At 40.1% G+C, this 21,756-nt stretch overlaps 1 protein-coding gene across 2 annotated transcripts in view; it reads left to right on the plus strand.

Moving 5' to 3' along the window:
• cdh22 (cadherin 22) overlaps window positions 1–20,898 on the plus strand; it is a 198,134-nt gene extending 177,236 nt beyond the window's left edge. For both annotated transcript variants that reach the window (XM_079628761.1, XM_079628762.1), the window contains 2 exons: window positions 3,269–3,520; window positions 19,924–20,898. In XM_079628761.1, the coding sequence (XP_079484887.1) occupies window positions 3,269–3,520; window positions 19,924–20,435 (764 nt within the window). In that variant the 3' untranslated portion in view covers window positions 20,436–20,898. The remainder of the gene's footprint in view (window positions 1–3,268; window positions 3,521–19,923) is intronic.
• The last annotated feature ends 858 nt before the right edge of the window (window positions 20,899–21,756 follow it).

Below are 21,756 nucleotides of genomic sequence, written 5' to 3' on the forward strand. Positions count from 1 at the left end.
AATCAATTATGAAGCTAATCTGAACGCTGATACGAGGTGCTGAACTCAATCAATGATTTCCTTCTGTCCTCTTTTTGTCATTTAGGTGTTTTCCAGAAAGACGCGGCCCAACTAGATTAATATTGAAAGGTCACGGCTCCTTGCTCTTTAATAAATGATTGGTTGATGGATTTGACATAACCCAATCAATGACTGTGTCTCGGTCACATTGGCGTTCGGATCTCAGTGTTTACTTCAGCTCATTGCAGGGAAAACAACTCAGCGGTTGTTTGGTTATGATAATGTCTCCATTTCTGATGTTTTTAGACTTTAGAAAGGGAAATGGATTTGTTGCCTATTTGATGGTGTGTGCTATATCCTATTTATGAGAATGAGAGAGCCTTTGAGAGAAGATTTACTGGTCCAGTCGAGTCACAATGTCATAGTGCTTTTACTCAGCAAAACTCGCGTGTCTCTAACGGATCTGGTAACGCGTGCTGTATTTATCAGTAAGTCATGCTCTAGCGCTGGAGGTGACAGTGATGGATGTCCTGCATGATGGATGGCTTTTGTGCCTGTATGCAAGTCCATTAGTTGAGCTGTTGCTGTAGTATTTTGCTGTTTGTCAGTGTTAGTCACATTCATACATCTGGCGTTTCAGCAGCCGCTGTAAAAGCTTTCGGGCAGTTCTGGGGAACGTTAGACTTGCTGTTTCTTGCTAAAAGCCTGCAATGAGTTTAATTAATGGATTTTTCAGTTATTCATATTTCGTTGGTTGGCCAAAATCATGTCCGCACAGTTTGGCATGTTGCATTGTGTTATCAAGTCAAGTCACCTTTATTTATAAAGCGCTTTTTACAATACAGATTCAAAGCAGCTTCACAGTGATAACATGAAAATAATACAACAAAGTTGTTTCTAGAAGAAACTTGCGTCATCGTCCACCTTAAGGCAGATCAATAATATTGTTGATCTGAATAATATTGTTGAATATTAAATGTCTCTAACTAAGCAATATGCTTATGATATGCTTATCACAAAATGTAAAAAAAAAAACAATAATTAAAATTGATTCCAAGTACAGCTACGAAATATGCTTATATTATTTATTATTATTTTTAATAATAACATTCGAATAAAGGGCAAAATGTATATACACACACACACACACACACACACACACACACACACACTCACACGCACACACACACACACACACACATATATATATATATATATATATATATATATATATATATATATATATATATATATATGTATATATATATATGTAGGTTCAGAAAAAAAGGTAGGCTACAAAGCTGTCACTGGGACAGTACCCTTCAAAAGGGTTCTAATATTTACACTTTTGGTGCCAATATGTACCTTTGAGGGACTAATGGTGCTTTTCCACTGCATGGTATGGTACGGTTCGGTACGGCACGGCACGGCACGCTTTGGCGCTTTTCCACTGCATGGTACGGCTCGGTTCGGTACGGCTCACTTATGGCGCATTTCCACTGCATGGTACGGTACGGTACGGCTCGCTTTAAATGGTACCACCTGTGTTGAGGTTCCAAGCGTACCGTACCGATACTAAAATGTCACGTGAAAACACTGGAGATCACTGATTGGTCAGACAGAATCGTCACTTTAGCGTCATTGTATTTGCAACACGAGACACTAAACCCGCTAGATTTAAATAGCCAGATAACAGCCAACGCAGTAGCAACTGTTTTTAGAGTATTTACTTGACAAAAGAAGTAAAAAAAATAAAAAAATAAATGGCTGAATCGTGGTCAGTGGACGAGGTGCAGACGTTCCTCTCGTTGGTTGCCGAGGAACGGATCCACCCACTTTGAAGCGGTACAGAGGCCCTGACCCAAATGGCACACTCCGGACTTGTGGACTTCCTCAGAGTCCACACTTTGGTGACGTCATGTAGTGCAGACCTATAGGGCCCTTGGCGCGAGTCCACGAGGGCGCATTGAGAGGTATTTTTGGGACAGACTCGATCGCCACGCCGGAAATAGGAAGACGGTCCGGTTGTTGTTTAAATATTATATTTCTACATTTACATATGACTCAGTAAAGCCCTGACATTCGGTTATATTTATTTAATTAAGCATAATGCGATCGTAGCCTATTATTCAGTGCGCTATTTATGTTTATATTAAATATAAATATATATTTATATTTATGTTTGAGACATCAACCACTGGTTGATGACCATAATGTTTGTATAAACTGTAGGTAATAACTGGCAAAATGTACACATAGGTTATAAAAATAATGATATTTACACTTAAATATTTTCTTCTCAATGTTAACATGAGTCAAAGCTCCTCCCATCCGTTGTCTGATTGGCCTTTCGCAAATTCGCAAGGATTCCTGGGTAGTTAAAGTGCGTAAAGCCTGCATCCATGCGGGCTTCGCGGAAGACCGCTTCAAGGGTACAAGGGGGGCGCTGCTGAGCACACTTCAGAGCGTTAAAATGATGAATGGGACGGCCTACGGACTCGTAGACTCAGCGAGCACGCGCAATTTAAGTCCACGAGACCGAAAGTCCACATCAAGTGCGCCATTTGGGACACGGCCTAACTGCAGTGGAAAAGCAACCGAGCTAAAGCGAACCGAACCGTGCCGTACCGAGTCGAGTCGTACCACGCAGTGGAAAAGCGAAGCGAGCCGAACCGTTTCGCGCCGAGGCGAACCGTACCGAGCCGAACCGAGCCGTACCATACAGTGGAAAAGCGCCATAATATGCACTCTTTAGGTACAAAGGTACAAGGTACCGCCACAGTGACAGCTTTTGTACCTTTTTTCTGAGAGTATACTGTACAGTATTATGCTGTAAAGTGTTTTAGTAAACAAAAAAACTTTTCTATTTAACGTTTTAAAAATGTATTTTCTGTACTGATGCTGCTGCAAAAACAAAGTAGAACAAAAAACAGCATTTATTTTAAATAGAATGTTCTTGTAACAGTGTAAACATCTTTACTGTCACTTTTGATCAATTGAATGTATCCTTGCTGAAAAGTATTCTTTTCTTTTTTAAAACGTTTCGACCCCAAACTTATGAACTTCTAAATATACAAAAATATTTAGTACTTTTCCCCCCTAATTTTTTAAAAGCGTTGAAAGTTGATGGGTTGTCTTAACAGCAAGTTGACTAATTGGTCATAATTAAAAGGCTGGTTTCAGGCTCACCTTTTCAGTATAATGCATATTTTTTTGCATATATTGAGCCAGATTACGTAACATTCTGTCTGTCCTCTCCTCTCACTAGACAACACAGCCGGCATCAGAACGCAGCGGTCCGGCTTCAACCGCCAGGAGCAGAACGTGTACCTGTTGCCCATCCTGGTGGTGGACAGTGGCCCTCCGGCCCTCAGCAGCACGGGGACCCTCACCATACACGTGTGTGGCTGTGACCCGGACGGGGCCATTCAGTCCTGCAACGCCACGGCGTACGTCATGTCCACTGCGCTCAGCCCTGGAGCTCTCATCGCCCTGCTGGTGTGCATCCTCATTCTCATAGGTAAAACTTCACCAACTTTCTTAATGGATTTACAACGTCTGTGAGAATACACTTCAATGCATAGAGAGCCTAAGTCCCGCCCCTCCGCTCATGGGACCTTATTTCGGAAACAATATGTATGGTAGTCAATGGCGAGAGACAACTTATGTTTTTATTCCGTCGAACTGTGCCCTGAATTACACATATGATGTTTGTCAATTTAAAAGATAATTATGAAAGTCAAGAAAGTCGCAGTTTGTCATAAAACAGAAGAGTAACATTTAGTTATATGTGAAAATCGCTCAATGAAGTTCGTCTCTCGTCTCGCACTATACGTCACCGTTGCTCGTGTGTGTGCAGTCTCGTACAACACACTCCGGCATCACGGCGTAACGTTACGAATATAGCGTAAGACTATAGAAAACATGACAGACGTTAGCTTCAGTAAAGTTAGCTTCAGTAAAGTTAGCTTCAGTAGAGTTAGCTTCAGTAAAGTTAGCTTCAGTAAAGTTAGCTTCAGTAGAGTTAGCTTCAGTAAAGTTAGCTTCAGTAGAGTTAGCTTCAGTAGAGTTAGCTTCAGTAGAGTTAGCTTCAGTAAAGTTAGCTTCAGTAAAGTTAGCTTCAGTAGAGTTAGCTTCAGTAGAGTTAGCTTCAGTAAAGTTAGCTTCAGTAAAGTTAGCTTCAGTAGAGTTAGCTTCAGTAGAGTTAGCTTCAGTAAAGTTAGCTTCAGTAAAGTTAGCTTCAGTAGAGTTAGCTTCAGTAAAGTTAGCTTCAGTAAAGTTAGCTTCAGTAGAGTTAGCTTCAGTAGAGTTAGCTTCAGTAAAGTTAGCTTCAGTAAAGTTAGCTTCAGTAGAGTTAGCTTCAGTAAAGTTAGCTTCAGTAAAGTTAGCTTCAGTAAAGTTAGCTTCAGTAGAGTTAGCTTCAGTAAAGTTAGCTTCAGTAAAGTTAGCTTCAGTAGAGTTAGCTTCAGTAAAGTTAGCTTCAGTAAAGTTAGCTTCAGTAAAGTTAGCTTCAGTAGAGTTAGCTTCAGTAAAGTTAGCTTCAGTAAAGTTAGCTTCAGTAGAGTTAGCTTCAGTAGAGTTAGCTTCAGTAGAGTTAGCTTCAGTAGAGTTAGCTTCAGTAAAATTAGCTTCAGTAAAGTTAGCTTCATTCATTGAGAGAAAAAGTATGACGTCACATGTGCGCCTTTTGGGTTTCTAGTCTTTACGTATTTTCACAGTCTTATACCTCAACAGTTTTACATCAAACTGCGACTTTCTTGACTTTAAAATGTATCTTTTAAATTGACAAACATCATTTGTGTAATTCAGGGCACAATTCAAACGAGATCAAAATATTTGTTGTCTCTCGCCATTGACTACCATACAATATTTTTCCAGACTTAGGCTCTCTATTCCTCAGTTTCTTAAGATTCCTCATTTAAATATGCAGAATAAAGGGGCGGGGCCTGGTTGAGTTCATTAGTAGTGAGTTAAACTGGCGGTTATGGTAAGGGGCAGGACATTTCCCCAAACACTCCTCGAAGCGCTTGACCAATCACAACACACCGATCCAGTCGACCAATCAGAGCACAGTGTGCGTTTTAGAAGGAGGGGCTTTATAGAGACAGGAACTAAACAGAGCGTTACTGACAGACTGGGAAGAGAGGAGACGCAACAATGGAGAATATGTGAAAAATAATCAGCATTCAAGAATGAAAACCTGTTCTAGTAAAAAAACTAAATCAAGTCTTTGTAAAAGGGCATAATATGGCCTCTTTAACTACAAATGTGAAATGCATGCTTCAGGAGGCCAAGCAGGCATGAAGCTTAAGTAAAGCATGTATTTTAGCGTTGTGCATTGTCCTTTTGAGCTTTTCTAGGTGGATGAACTTGTTATGCATTAATGATGTAATTCCTGTGGGTGGAGTTTGTTGAATGTAAACAGTGCGTTACAGATAGTTGCATCACATACTCACATGGATACCAAGCAAAAGTAAGTTGTTTGTTTTTTGCTGGTTTCGCGATGAAAGACTTTGACAGATTGTGTTGATATGCGATTCTGTCACACCAGTCTCATCCTGCATGCATGCAATATTATGTTATCGGTATAGCTTTGAAACAGTGTGACAGATTTGACAGCATATTGACTACCAACATATCATGTAGCTTGACTGGTAGAACATTGCAGAGGTCATGGGTTTGAATCCTATAGTGAACAAATGAAATGATGAAATGTGTTGCTTGAATTCAGTGTTTGCTATGGATAAAATTGTAAAATCAAGTCAAAATATTTTGCACACTTTAATGAATTTGCTTCTCACGACCTTAAAAACCTTGTTAAGTCGATGCCTAAATGCATTTAAAAATAAAATATTTAAATTGTTTTACTAATAATAGTCATTATTTAATTAATTATTTGATTATTTAATTTTTAAATTATTATTCTAGACTACTAATATAATTCCAAAATTATTTTAAAAATCTGCATGTTTAAAACATTTATTCACAGTTCTCGTCGGATAGCTTTCCATTGATTTTCATTGTGTTTCCCATCCTTTCATACACACTCCTGCATTTTTGTGTTTGTGGTTTGCTGTTCATAGAATTTAAGTGGTAAATATGCCAGAAGATTTCTTCAGCATTTATGTACAGTATGCATGTCATTCAGTCTGTGGGTCATTGATGTGAATGAACACTGAGGTTCAGGTTTTCTCATCAATATCCTTTGACCCTTAACAAAACACAGATCACCAGGTGATGGATCTCGAAGATGCAAGTACATCCACTTGAGAATGCGTGTTTGAGCATTATTATCTGCATTTTTGGATCGATTAATAAAACCTTTCATCAGTAGTGTGCATTGAGACCAGCAGACTATAGAGTCAAGCAAGTGCTGAACATTTGTGCTGCCTGTGCACACACACACACACACACACACACCGCTGTAACTCTTTTAATGGTCCATCATCATTCTTTAAAACCTTGTTCGTGGGTTCAAATGCGGCGGGAGGCAAAAACCCAAACTAGAATGACATGAAAGCTGATCAATATTTCATACAGCATCCTCTGCCCACTGACTGCAGTTGCTCATCCTCTATCAGGAAGAGTATGAAAGCTTTTGTTCACGCAGAGCGAACACACACACAATACAGGCCTCAGTGAATGACATCCAGCCTCTCTAGTGGAGAACTGGTGAGTTAAGGGAAGCTCGTGAAAAGAGCAGCATCAGCACCGCTGTCCCCGCGGATCACTGAGCGCTTTAAATAGAGCAGACATCCACGGCACTCCTGTTCCCGTGTAGAAGAGCCGCTGGACTGCGGTTCTGTTGTCATCGCTGAAAGTTTTATGACTTTCTTCTGGCCTCAGTACATCTGTCTTTATTTCTCTCCTCTCCACTTAGAGCTTTTCCCATCTCTCTCTCTCTCTCTCTCTCTCTCTCTCTCTCTCTCTCTCTCTCTCTCTCTCTCTCTCTCTCTCTCTCTCTCTCTCTCTCTCTCTCTCTCTCTCTCTCTCTCTCTCTCTCTCTCTCTCTCTCTCTCTCTCTCTCTCTCTCTCTCTCTCTCTCTCTCTCTCTCTCTCTCTCTCTCTCTCTCTCTCTCTCTCTCTCTCTCTCTCTCTGTCCTCTGCAGTCGCTTATAAAGTATGCCACATGAATTGTTCTCAGTCAGCTGAGCAGGGTTATTGTTCCCTCCCTGTTGCTCATCTTTCCTGCGGTAAATCATTTATAAGTCGTGTGCGGGTCATCAGACGCACATCCTTTCTGTTTAATTAGCCATGTTTGCTCAGTCAAGCATCACTATCATTTTTGCTCATACTTTTAGTCAGGGACTTTTCAAAACCATTGTAATTATAATATTATTATAATACAGTCTTTGGAAGCATTGTTTATGCATTTTTTCTTTCATATCCACTCCAAATAAATAGATTTTTCGTTTTGTGAATAAAATAATATTTTTAAGTATTTTAACATCAACTTTAGATCTTGTTATAAAATAAAACCATAAAAAACATTTTCATTACTTGAAAATTTGAAATAAGATAAACATTAACTGAAATAAAATAAAATATAAAAAAGTATTAAACTAAGCTAGTTGCCAAGTCAACAATAGACTAAAACTAAAACTAATAAATAAAAACAATATAGACATATATATATATATATATATATATGAAAGCTTTTGTTCACGCAGAGCGAACACACACACAATACAGGCCCTATATATATATATAGAGTACATATGTATATAAAGTATATAACGTACATATATATAACGTAAACTTTAAATGTAATTAAATAAATATATATTCATTAAAAAAATCTAGTTCAAAATATTAATAAAAACTATAATTATATCTAAATGATACTAAAATAACCTGGTAGATTCAGTAAAGTGTGTCCAAACTGTTGACTTCCATCATCATCTTGTCTCTGGAGAAGTCAAGTGTGAACATGTTGTTCGGGTTCTGGAATTAGGACCTTTGAGGACGTGGTTGCCATTGAGACTGTAATTATATAACATGAAATTGGTTAAGACAAACTAATAAGGCAACAATTTGATGTATAAACTTTTTTTTTTATTAGCTATCACTACATCTTTTGCAATAGTTTTGACTGCAGTTGTTGTAGCAACCAAGTGTGGGTATCTGCAGATCGGAGTAATGAAAGGTACGGGGCGTGTTGAATGGTTGGGAGTTGGTCGAATGGTTGGGGTCGTGCTGAAGGGTAGAGGCTGTGTTGAAATGTAAGGGTGTGCCAAAAAGTATGGGGCGTATCCAATGGTAGGGGGTGTGCTGAAAGGTAGGGAGAATGTCGAAATGTAGGGGCTGTGTTGAAAGGTAGGGGGTGTGTCGAAAGGTAGGGGGTGTGTCGAAAGGTGCGGGTGTGTCGAAATGTAGGGGGTGTGTTGAAAGGTAGGGGGTGTGTCGAAAGGTGCGGGTGTGTCGAAATGTAGGGGGTGTGTTGAAAGGTAGGGGGTGTGTCGAAATGTAGGGGGTGTGTCGAAAGGTAGGGGGTGTGTCGAAAGGTAGGGGGTGTGTCGAAAGGTGCGGGTGTGTCGAAAGGTAGGGGGTGTGTCAAAAGGTAGGGGGTGTGTCGAAAGGAAGGGGGTGTGTCGAAATGTATGGGGTGTGTTGAAATGTATGGGGGGTGTCGAAAGGTAGGGGGTGTGTCAAAAGGTAGGGGGTGTGTCGAAAGGAAGGGGGTGTGTCGAAATGTATGGGGTGTGTTGAAATGTATGGGGGGTGTCAAAAGGTAGGGGGTGTGTCGAAAGGTAGGGGGTGTGTCAAAATGTATGGGATGTGTCGAAAGGTAGGGGGTGTGTCGAAAGGTAGGGGGTGTGTCGAAAGGAAGGGGGTGTGTCGAAATGTATGGGGTGTGTTGAAATGTATGGGGGGTGTCGAAAGGTAGGGGGTGTGTCAAAAGGTAGGGGGTGTGTCGAAAGGTAGGGGGTGTGTCGAAAGGTAGGGGGTGTGTCGAAAGGTGCGGGTGTGTCGAAATGTAGGGGGTGTGTCAAAAGGTAGGGGGGGTGTCGAAAGGTAGGGGGTGTGTCGAAAGGTGCGGGTGTGTCGAAATGTAGGGGGTGTGTTGAAAGGTAGGGGGTGTGTCGAAAGGTGCGGGTGTGTCGAAATGTAGGGGGTGTGTTGAAAGGTAGGGGGTGTGTCGAAATGTAGGGGGTGTGTCGAAAGGTAGGGGGTGTGTCGAAAGGTAGGGGGTGTGTCGAAAGGTGCGGGTGTGTCGAAAGGTAGGGGGTGTGTCAAAAGGTAGGGGGTGTGTCGAAAGGAAGGGGGTGTGTCGAAATGTATGGGGTGTGTTGAAATGTATGGGGGGTGTCGAAAGGTAGGGGGTGTGTCAAAAGGTAGGGGGTGTGTCGAAAGGAAGGGGGTGTGTCGAAATGTATGGGGTGTGTTGAAATGTATGGGGGGGGTCAAAAGGTAGGGGGTGTGTCGAAAGGTAGGGGGTGTGTCAAAATGTATGGGATGTGTCGAAAGGTAGGGGGTGTGTCGAAAGGTAGGGGGTGTGTCGAAAGGAAGGGGGTGTGTCGAAATGTATGGGGTGTGTTGAAATGTATGGGGGGTGTCGAAAGGTAGGGGGTGTGTCAAAAGGTAGGGGGTGTGTCGAAAGGTAGGGGGTGTGTCGAAAGGTAGGGAGCATGTCAAAGTATATGGGGTGTGCCGAAAGGTAGGGGGTGTGCTGAAAGGTAGGCGGTGTGTCGAAAGGTAGGGGGTGTGTCAAAATGTATGGGGTGTGTTGAAATGTATGGGGTGTGTTGAAATGTATGGGGTGTGTCGAAAGGTAGGGGGTGTGTCGAAAGGTAGGGGGTGTGCTGAAAGGTAGGGGGTGTGCTGAAAGGTAGGGGTGTGTCAAAAGGTAGGGGGGGTGTCGAAATGTATGGGGTGTGTTGAAATGTATGGGGTGTGTCGAAAGGTAGGGGGTGTGTCGAAAGGTAGGGGGTGTGCTGAAAGGTAGGGGGTGTGCTGAAAGGTAGGGGGTGTGCTGAAAGGTAGGGAGTTGGTCGAACGGTTGGGGGCGTACTGAAGGGTAGAGGCTTTGTTGAAAGGTGGGGGACCGGGGTAGGCGGTGTGTCGAAAGGTAGGGGGTGGGTCGGTAGGTAGGGGGCATTCAGAAATGTAGGGGTGTGCCAAAGAGTAGGAGCCGTGTCAAACGTTTGGGGCGTGCTGAAAGGTAGAAGTGTTTCAAAAAAAAAGTAGGGGTATGTCGAACGCTAGTGGGCATGTGGAAAGATAGGGGTATGCCAAAAAGTAGGGGGCGTGTTGAAACATAGCAGTCATATCACAGACTTGAGAGTGCAATACAGTAAGAAAGCACTTAGCAACCATCTAAGTAGCTGCATAGCAATGTGGGAAAACACCTTGGCAACCGTATAGAAATGCCTAAGCAACTACTCACAGAGTTTTTTCACGGAAAAATACCACTCATTCTCCGAAAATATCTCATCATCTTGACATTAGTTTTAATGTTTGAGTGAAGCACCTCAAAATTGATCTCTAATTAGGGCCCAAGCCTTGAAAAGGCGAAGGCCCTATTGTTTTCCAAAGGATTATTATTTATTATTATTGTTCTTCAAGGGTTTGGGGGCTTTTGGGGCCCTTAACATACTCAAAAACTCTTGAAACTTTGCACACTGGTCAGAACCCGCGGCCATTAGAGCCAGACTGAAGCTGGTACCCGGGCGTGGCAGGGGAGCTCGACAGCGCCCCCTGGAACGGGGTCCGAAAACTTGGTCCATAAATCAAACACGCTTGCATGAAATAATATGAAACTCGGTACACTTATAGATCTCATCGGTTCATATATCCTTCGTGCTCTGACTTTTTACCCCAGCCCAACAGGAAGTCGGCTATTTGGCGTAGTTTAAAAAACACATGCAATGGAATTTAAAATACTCCTCCTAGAAAATTCAACCAATCACCACGAAACTCGGTGTGCATGAAGTCAAGACATGGAGGATGAAAACTTGCGAGGGGATTTTTGATATCTCGAACGGTTTGGCCGTGGCGAGGAAACGAATTTATGGCGAATATTGGAAACAGGAAGTGTGTTATAACATCCTCATACATTAATTGATCTTGATGAAACTTCAGCAGTGTGTTCGCTGTAAGAGGCCGATCACATGGATGTGACTATTGTGAGTCAAAGTTATAGCGCCACCAACTGGCAGCAGGAAGTGTGTCACTTTCAAAATGCTTTGAATTCACCCTCTTATTTTTACCCGATTTGCTTCAAACTTCATCTGTATAATGTAAACACACGACAGATGTAGACCTGTGAAAGGATTATTGATATCTTTAATACTGTCGCCATGGCAACGCTTTAAACTTTTATATTCTTTTTGGATGCATTTGAGGCTCTTAACATGCTTCAAATTGCATGAAACTCAACATGCATTTGACATTTATTGCCTAGTACACTTGTGCGAAGTTTCAGAAACGGGCGTGGTAAGGGGCTCAGTAGCGCCACCTTTAGTCAAAAATGGGGTATTAGTTTTACCTACAGTAACCAAACTCGGTACGTATATTCTTCTCTTCGATCCGGACAACTTTCTAATTTACACTCATTAGCTCCGACCAACAGGAAGTCAGATATTTTTGTTTGAATGTGGACTTGTGGAGGATTTTCTCCCCTCCTCCCTCTGTTAGTGTGTTTGGGGTGTGAGGGATTTGTTAAAATGATAGAGCCAATAAGTGGTATTATACTGCCCCCTGCTGTCTCTTCATCATACTACTCCCTAATATTGTTATATCATTCATATTTAGACTTTATAAAATCAGTATTTTAACATTTACAATGACATTTGATCAAAATTCATCTATTGTTGTATTACTATTGACAATTGTGCCACACTGAGAAATGGGAAGCCTGAAAGCGAAAGTATATCACTTGGTCATACTACTCACTAATATTGCTCTATAATTCATATTTAGACTTTATAAAATCACTATTTTAACATTTACAATCACATTTTGACAAAATTCATATATTGGAGTATTACTATTGACAATTGTATCACACTGAGAAATGGGAATTTTGAAAGTGAAAGTGAAACGGAGGCCGCCATTTAGGCCACGCCCCCCGCAGTACAAATTCACTCATAACTCGAAAACGGAAAGTCGTTGCGCGCTCAAATTTTGATGGTAAGGTCCTCTCCAGGCTCTTGATCGAAATATATTGTCGCGGAACTCGGGAACGCCCCCCCGGCGATCGCAAAATCCCGAGACCTCCGACCTTTGATCGGCTGTAACTCCCGAACCAGACCACCCCGATCCTTGTGGAATAGCTTGTTGGAAAGGGCCTGTCCTTACCTAGCTTCGATTCGATCTTGGTGCGATTTGGCCTGGGCATTCCCGAGATATAAGCCAAAAAATGTTTGCATTTGAACGGGAATAACTCCCGGCCCCAATCGCCCACCAACACTGGGATGGTCTCATTACACAGGGCACCTCGAGCACTATCTAAGCTCCGAGTTTCAGATTTTTTCACTCTCTCGTTCCCAAAATATATGTGAGAAACCAAATTTCCATTCATTCATTCACTTCAACTGTAAGATGGAGGCTGTAATAACACTGTCGTCCACTAGAGAGAGAAGCAGGATTATATTTGTAATCTTTTTATCAGCTTTCAGCATTGGCTAACAAACAAATGCTTAAAGCTATATATTTGTTATTATGATGGACGTGTAATGTGTGTAAGCATGCATAATGGAGTTAATATGCAAAAACTGGTTTGCTTTGGTGCAAAATACTGGTAAACATCAAGACTTGTAAAATGAAAGTGAGTCAATAAGTGGTCTTCTACTGCCCTCTGCTGGACATTCTACTTATTAATAGTCTTTTCACATGTGCTTTTGCATTCATTTATTCAGACACTAAAAAAATCCCTTATATAACAATTACTATTATAACACAATCATATTTTGTCAGTTTATCACTTCATTTGTTCTGATGCTTCACATAATTACTAGCAACGTGGTAAATCATGATAAATAACGCTAGAAACATGGTAAATCATAGTAAATAAGGTAAATCATGCTAGAATCCTGGTAAATCATTCTAGAATGTGGTATATCATGGTAAATCATCCTATAACATGGTAAATCAAGGTAAATCTTGCTAGAATAGGATGCTAAATTGCGGACGGATTTTTGATATCTCGAACGTTTTGGCCGTGGCGAGGAAACAAATTTATGAAATGATGAATTTACACCGGTACTTAAGAAAAGCTGGTACCGTTACCATTTAATTTTTTTAGTACCGAAATGGTACCGAAGTACCGGGTCTTTTGACAACACTAATATATATATATATATATATATATATATATATATTTTTTTTTCTTATATGTGCCCTCGATGCGCACTTTTACAAAACCCACACTGATGCAAGCTCTAAAGCAGACTTCTTCTCGACAGTCAAAGCAGAGTTACGTTATTGCCCGTTGTGCACAGGAAATCTAAGGCACCGGGGTGGCGGTTTTATATATATATATATATATATATATATATATATATATATATATATATATATATATATATATATATATATATAAATAAATATAGCCGCAAGCAGCGATGGAGGGCCCAAGCCGGTGGCACCGCCACCCTGGTGCCTTTAGTGCAACTAAAGGCACCGGGGTGGCGGTGCCACAGGCTTGGGCCCGTAATCGCTGCTTGCGGCTATATTTAATAATTACATTTTTAAATCTCATCCCAAGGACATGATCCTCTTCTGAAATGAACATCAATTAAAACTGAAGCAGCACAGTAAAGCAGAAAGGCAGAAACGTATGAAAGTTTAATGCTAGTTGTTTGAAATCTTAGGTGTTTGAAAGCACAGCTTCCGATTGCACAGCCTCTCTTACCTCACTCTTTAAATGTTTATAACTTTTCTCTTTTTGTTTTATTTGATTAATGGAATCAGAATTGTATTTGGATATAAAAGTTTAATCTAGACCAGTCTTTTCTAGTCTAGTTTAAATGTAATGAAAAGTTTCACCCCTCTTCTTCTCCCAGGCATTGAGTGCAAAGATCGGAGAGATCTCATGACGTTGAAGGGAAGAGGGTGTCCCTCCTGATCACAGCCTTCTTTCAATGCCGCACCATTCCTATTAGATCAATTTGTGGCATGATAAGGAGGGAATGAAAACAAATTTCTGCCTAATTACCTTCAAACAAACAACCCCTCCATCAGTTCATTCTGAGGGTGACGTGATAAATCCATTTGGGCGCAGCAAGGCATCTGCACACATCCGTCCCAATTACAGCCCATCTGCCATGATGGGAGTCCTGGCCACCCGCCGCCCAAGGGTAAATTAGCCGTCTTGTCAGGTCCGCTTAACCGAACATCTGCACGGCAAGGAGTCGCAACATGTTTCACAAAGGCAGGTACATAATGCGGTTCTTCACCCCATACCTTCAGTACAACGTAGGACGCGATGGGGGTCTGGATCCGTAGCTCATTCCAGATGGAGAAAGTGTGCTGGATTTGTTGGGGGGGAAAAAAGTGCTGCGACCTTTTAGTGATTCAATTCTTGCTAATTCTAAACCAGCCCATGTAATCGATGCATGTAATCCCGTAATGTGTCTAAAGACTAGTCTGTATGCATGCATCTTCACAGGAATTACCACTTTAATGCTGAGCGTCATTTAGTATGCATCATGCACTGCAAATGCAGTCCGTGAAACTCAATTCACTTTACCTGGCTCGCAGCCATTTAGAGTCCTTGATCATGCCAGAATCGAAGAATAACATGAAGGGAGAGCTTGGTCAAAGACTTATCTCTCCGAGGCGTATGGAAAAATACTGAATCAAAGAGCCGTGTGCTTCTGTGAGGAGTCGCACCGTCTGCGGCGTTAATCGCTCCCGTGTTTTCAGCCATTTGTTGGTCAGTAAACAATTGCAGACTGGCCTATTGCAAAGTCAGTTACACAGATTAATTTACCTGCCATCTTTTCTCCTCCGAACATGTTTAGGGTAGATAAACACTGACAGAAAGTGTTGGCTGATAGAAATAAACAGCAGTAAGTAATAATAATTCTTTCAAGCCGGTTTGTCCTGTGAAATGTGAAAGGGAAGTTATGAAACTCCAGGTGTGGGCTACGGCTCGTGAATTGGAAATTGCCGTATCAGATTGATTTGTCATTTCCGAGTGTGTTCATTTTCTGTCTTGTTTGTACACCGCTTTGTCAGTTTTCATATGGTTGGAGCTGCTTGCAAAGCTCAGCACTAGACGGATGGTTCATGGCGAGCAAAATTAGCTTCAACTTCACAGCGAGAGCCTTCATAATGCGCTCATACTTTAATTTACTTGTGTGTCCCGTTCTACCAGAAAAGCCATCCATAAAACAAGCTTCTTAGTGTGCAGTCTGCACTCTAAATATATATTTTGTCCTCAAATGCTTTTTTTACTTATATAAATCTATTTATGCATCCATCCATTCATCCATCCATCTTATTTTCAAGGTAACACTTTACATTAGGCAACTCCTTTCACTATAGGGTCAACTAGGGTTTTTTCACTCAGTTAACTCCTGCGTAGGCCTATTGATAGTAAGTAAGGTAGTGGTTATGTTTAGGTATTGAGTATGGTTAAGGGATGTCGCATTAATACGTTCTTTATAAGTACGAATCAACAGCCATAATGTTACTAATATCCATGCTAATTAGCAACTAGTTAATAGCGAGTAGTGTCCCCGAAGTGTTGGCATTTTTGGAATGTATTTAGAAAGATGTGTCTTGGGTTAATTAGACCAAGAGTTTTTCTAACTCAAAAAGAACATTTAAAAGTGACATTCATTGAAATAAATGTAAATCTGAGAAGTGTTTCTTAAAATGCATGATTTTTTGAGCACTTTTAAGTACTTTGCTGCAGTTTTCTACTATCTAATAAATGGTTGTCTGAGCGCTTTCATCCTTGTCATTCGTCCTCAAAAGGAAAGATGAAAGAAATCCTTTCCGGACCCGCAGACGTTTCCCTCTCAAGATTAGAACGCCAGCCAAGACAATGGCTCTCTTATAACATTAATGATTATGTAAAATGGATAGCCTTTGATCAGACATGTGCCTCCAGAGAAAACATGCTTAATGAAATATTCAGATGATCACTTACTGGATTTGAACTTTGCACCACAGACATTACATTGAGCTTATGCATCATGATAGTTTGTATCGTTGCAGATCAAGTCCCTTTGAAATCAAAATGATAGTTTTGCGACTTTTAGCCAACTGGACTGTGGTGTAAACTACATTCTGCTCGAGTTGCAGTTTCCACACGTTATTAGTACAGTACTTATTACTTAAACCATCTTTTTTTTTTTTTTTACATATATATGAGCTGTGTGATGGAGAGCCAAACGATGACAGCAGATTTAATTAAATGTCGATGTATTGTCCAGCAGAAAGCAGACAGCAAAATTAAACACAGTGCATGCATCATCCCACACCATCATAAAACACAATGATGTTGTAAACATGACACTGCATTAAAACTACAGCAGTCCACACAAACTAGCTTAATTAAACACATAGTATTAAACATAAATAGATCAATATCAATTATTCCAGCGATTGCTGCAATGTTTTAATGTTGTAGCTGATTGCTTGGATGTTGCTATGTAGTTGCTAGGGCATTGTGGGTGGTTGCTAGGGTGTTGCTAGGTGGTTTTCTTACCGTGTGAACTGAAAAGAATCTCTGTGATATTCTGATCTCTAGATTTTATTCTGGTCTGTTGGACCAGAAAATCATAAATCTGATTGCTTAGAAAAGTAACAGCATGATTTGAGGTATAAATCATTTCCATAGTGCAAACGCTGTGGGCGCATAAAGTTTAATACCTTGGGTTTTGGGTTTGTGCACGCAAGCTACTTTTGAACAGTCAATCTCAAAACCTCCACAAGCGTAGTAACCTACATTGCTAAATCGCTGCTTTTGTCTCCACTTTTAGGAGGCTTAAAACAGATGCATGGAGGGAATTAGGTCAGACATCTTTTTCCTCACTAGAAATCCATATTAAATACATCAGTGTTCCCCAAATTGTAATTGGTTGGACTTTTCTATGAGCTGAAAGAGCCAGCCATATCTGTGAATGCAGCAGTGAGTTTAGCCGCCGGTTCTGTGTTTAGTTAAACAACACTGACAGATCAAATGTAAGAAAGACGGTACGCAATCACAAATGCAGACGCTAATTAACATAATTTTGCACAGATAAAGGATTCATTGGTTTATTGAGACGGATGCCGCTTTTGTTTTCCGACTCATTAATTTATTAAATGATCCATCTCAATTGTTTGCCTTTTCAGTTCATGTTTAATTCCTCATTCATATCTGCTCTCCACCTCGCGGCGAAGCTTTGTGAAATACTCATTTATTTGTAATCCTTTCTACACTTCTCCTCTCAATCATGTATTGTTAGTGAATGAAGACATTGGGATGGCATATATCACTTAATAACCAGTCTCAAATCCTCATGAATAATGCACTCAATTGACCGCCTTCGAATGTTATTGACCAATCCTGTCTTAGCAGCAGTTTTAGTTGCTGTGTGCAATATTCTAATCTGACTCGCTTTTACTCCCTTCTAAAGATTTTTTTTTTGCAATTTTCAGGTTTTTTTGCAATCGATAGGATACATTTATCAATACTTGGGTCACTTTTTCAAAACTCTTCGTCTTCACACAGTTCTCCTAACCATATTTAATTTCACACTCCTAATGCACTTCATTCATGTCTCAAATAAATTAATTTTCCATAACACAAGCAATTGGTTGTCATTCAACAAACACGTTTTGTCACTCATACTGTAGAAAAAAAACCTAAAAGACACTAACAACAGGCAGTATTATGCAATGGAATTTTTTTTTATTATTATTTACAAAACAAGAACAACTCTCTACACTTTAGAATTCACTGCAGTTTTTATTAGTCCATGTTTGTATTACTGGACCAAATGATATAGTATATATATATATAATTTTGTCCAGTTCTGCAGGTTAGTCCAGTTATGCCGTCCCATCGCGCAAATTTTTTTTTCTGTAAAAGTATTTCCATTTTAGTTTATGCACATGTTTTCTTATGTAGTTTATCTGACTAAATTAAGCGCTTATGTTTTTTATGCACATTTTTAGAATTAATGCACATCTTGGCGTTTCCATCCAGAGTTATTTTTTATGCTATATCCTAAAATGCACATAAAAATAAGTGGATGAAACATAGCTTTTGTTTTGTCACAAAATGCATTCAAGGATAAATGATCCACAGTTTAGCCACTGATGCTGTGCCCACTGTGTGAAGAGTTTTGAATAGTATTGAGAAATGGCTCCTAGCGATTGTAAAAAGCTGTAATATCCAGTCCATTTATTTTACCTCTTTAACACACTTTACCGGAAATTAAATTGACCAAGAGGGGCGGAGTTTAGCAAAGGGTAATTTCTAATAGAAACTGCTGAGATTATTTCGAGCGTTGTTCTCGTGATGCAGAAAGGACAAGTCTCTCATTAAGATTAAGATGTTGGTAATAAGTTCCCAAGCTGCGATGAGATGCCAGGTTGTGTTTGTTAATATCCTCCTCGTGTTGTGATGTGATCCACTGAGAGAAGTCGACTTCTGCTGTACGAGCGGCTCGGTTGTTTACTGAAGAGTCAATTTGAGGTTAATGGATTTTCCTTTTCCTGTTTGAGACAATTTGGTTTGCTAATAAGTAATTTTCTTGGAAACTGTGATGCTTGACACATGTAGGCTTTGCATATTTTAAATAAACTCTGTTAATATGTTATCATTTCTCATGAAAAGTGATGTTGAGGCGTATGTTAACAAAGCTCACCTTTAACGTATGTTTTTTAAATGAGATTCAAAGGTTCGTTCCTCTCTGCTATGGTCAAGATTTGCATTGTGAGGTTAATTGTGACTATTTCTACAGGAGGCGAGTTGAAGTGAACACAGGTGCAGCTTTATTTACAAAACTTGAACAAATACAAATAAACAAAACATGACAATGGCATGACTTATCTATAACAACTTGAACATACACCTGAATATATTCAATGGTCACATGAGGGTTATATTTACACAGAGTCTAATGACTTAACAAGACACCTGGACACAATAAACCAATGAGAACATAAGGCATGAACCCAGAGAACCAATCAAAACATTAGCATGTGGGCAAGGAATCACATGACAAACATGAACCATAACTGTGACTAAAATAAGACATGAAACAAAACCCCAAACTAAACGTGACATTAATGTCATTAAATGGTTTTTGCAAACCATTTTATTTCCACAATATATCTTGCTTTTTAATGTTTTTGAATTAAGCATCTTCTGCTCACCAAATCTGCATTTATTTGATCAAAAATACAATACAGTAAAAACAGTAGCATTGTGAACTATTATTACTATTTTAAAAAGCTGTTTTCTATGTGAATATATAGTAAAATGTAATTTATTCCTGTGATCAAAGCTGAATTTTCAGCATCATTACTCCAGTCTTCAGCGTCACATGATCCTTCAGAAATCAGTGTAATATGATGATTTGATGCTCATGAAACATTTCTGATATTTTTTCCAGGGATTCTTTGATGAATAAAAAGTTTAGGTATAGTAAGTTTAGTATAAAATTATACATCTAGTCATTTTTGATTAATTTAATGCATCCTTTCTGAATAAACGTATTAATTTTAATTTCCCCAAACCTTTGAACAGTAGTGTATATATGTTTAAATTAATTATTTCTCTAGTTCCTCCTCAGAAAGTTCACAATGTTCTCAAAGGTCAATTTCAATAAATGCTCTTTTTTGACTTTCATAGTACAAGGACCTGTTCATATTTCAAAAATGTGATTCTTCATAACATGAGGTCAATTCTAATCTGTTGTTAACAGCTGTTAAATAAAGTGTGTCTCTTTGTCTTGTTTCTCATTGTTCCTTTAGTCCTGGTGCTGCTGATCTTGACCCTCAAACGCCACAGGAAGGGCCAGCGCATGTCCGAAGACGAGGAGGACATGCGCGACAACGTCATCAAATACAACGACGAGGGCGGCGGAGAGCAAGACACGCAGGCGTACGACATGAGCGCCCTGCGGAACCTCTACGACTTCCCGGAGGTCAAAAGCTCGGATTCTGGCCCTGACCTGCGCTCCGTCCCTCAGTGGATCCAGAACCGAGTGGTAGGAGACGGCGGGCCGGCCGACTTCACGGTTTTTAAAGGCTACATACGCAAGAAGGTCGAGCAAGCGGACGCGGACTTATCGGTGCCGCCTTACGACTCGTTCCAGACTTACGCTTTCGAGGGCAGCAGCTCGCCGGCTCTCTCGCTGAGCTCCATCCGTACGCTATCCACGACCTCAGAGCAGGACTTTTCATACCTCAGCGACTGGGGGCCGCGCTTCAGGCAGCTGGCGGGCTACTACGCCCCGGCCCAAGCTGAAGAAGAGGGGTCCTAGCACCATGCTCTTCCCTGATCCGCTCTCAGAGACCCTACTGTCCCAGTCCTGGAGTCCTTCTCCTCCCTGAAGCTTTCGCCCACAGTTCCGCATTGACGTTTTTTGGATCCCAGTTAGTCCGGAGAGATTTAATGTCACCCGTTACACTTTGCAAAGTGACTTCTTGTCTTGTAGAAAAGTTCAGGACAAATATTGAAGGAGAAGAGCATTAGGCCGGGTGCTGGGCAAACCTCCAACATCTTCTCACCTGTCAGAGAGAGCAAGAAGAAGCGGGGCCGTGCCATATGCACTACTCAACTCCCATTGTTTTTTTTTTTTTTTGTGATTTCTTTGCCCATCTGTGGAAATAAGGATTTTAACTCACTGGGATTTGGAGGAAGACAATGGAAATGTCTTTTTAAATACCAACATAAAAAAAAAAAAAAACCTTAAATAAATATGTATTTATTTAAAGAAAAACTTTAAAAAAAGAAAAAAAAAGAAAACAATATTTATGTATTTATTGCTTTCTATTTATTTATTTATTCATCCTGGCAATGGACTGAAATATTTAAAAAAATACATAATTTTTGAAGAATATTGAAGTTGTCAGGGTGACAGACAAAGACTGAATATCCTGTGGGTAAAAATCAAGCTTGACTGAAAAAAAAAAAAAAAGAGTTGGGGTGGGATTGTTGAATCGAGTTTGCATACTATCAGTGACCGTAAATCAGTCTTGAAAATATTTGTATTTATTTTTTAGAGACACTTTTTGTAAAATACGAAACCGATTCTGGTGGAGAAAATTACCGGCTTTTGGAGTGAATCTCACGAAAACTTGCCCAGGTCACGCTTCACCCACAAATCATGAGAATAAAATAAGAAAATACATTTTGCATGAAGATAATGAAGTCTGTTTTAAGAGTGCAAGGTTTGTAATATTGTGCTTACGGAAATTAAGCACGTTTTCCCTTTTTTTTGGTTGTATTTCTCATTATTCCCAATAGATCGTTTGGTCTGTAATATAGTCAAATCTAGTTAAATTACTGTAATTTGTATTGCAGTAGGGATAATTTGAGGAAAATGTGATTAATTGTCATAAAAATAATTACTAGGCTTCATTTACTTTCTGCAAAATATGATTGAATATAGGGCTGAACGATACATCGAATTTTCATCGTCATCGCGATATGAACTCCCGCGATGAACACATCGCAACAGACAGCCTGACACGATGAATAATGCCTGGTTCAGATTAGCACTAACTTACACGTTTTTGACTCCTAAAATCTTGTCGTGGACAAGAAACATGTCAGACTACACGTTGTTTTCTGACCAGTCA

Source organism: Phoxinus phoxinus, assembly GCF_949152265.1.
Source record: "Phoxinus phoxinus genome assembly, chromosome: 11".
Taxonomy (NCBI): domain Eukaryota; kingdom Metazoa; phylum Chordata; class Actinopteri; order Cypriniformes; family Leuciscidae; genus Phoxinus; species Phoxinus phoxinus.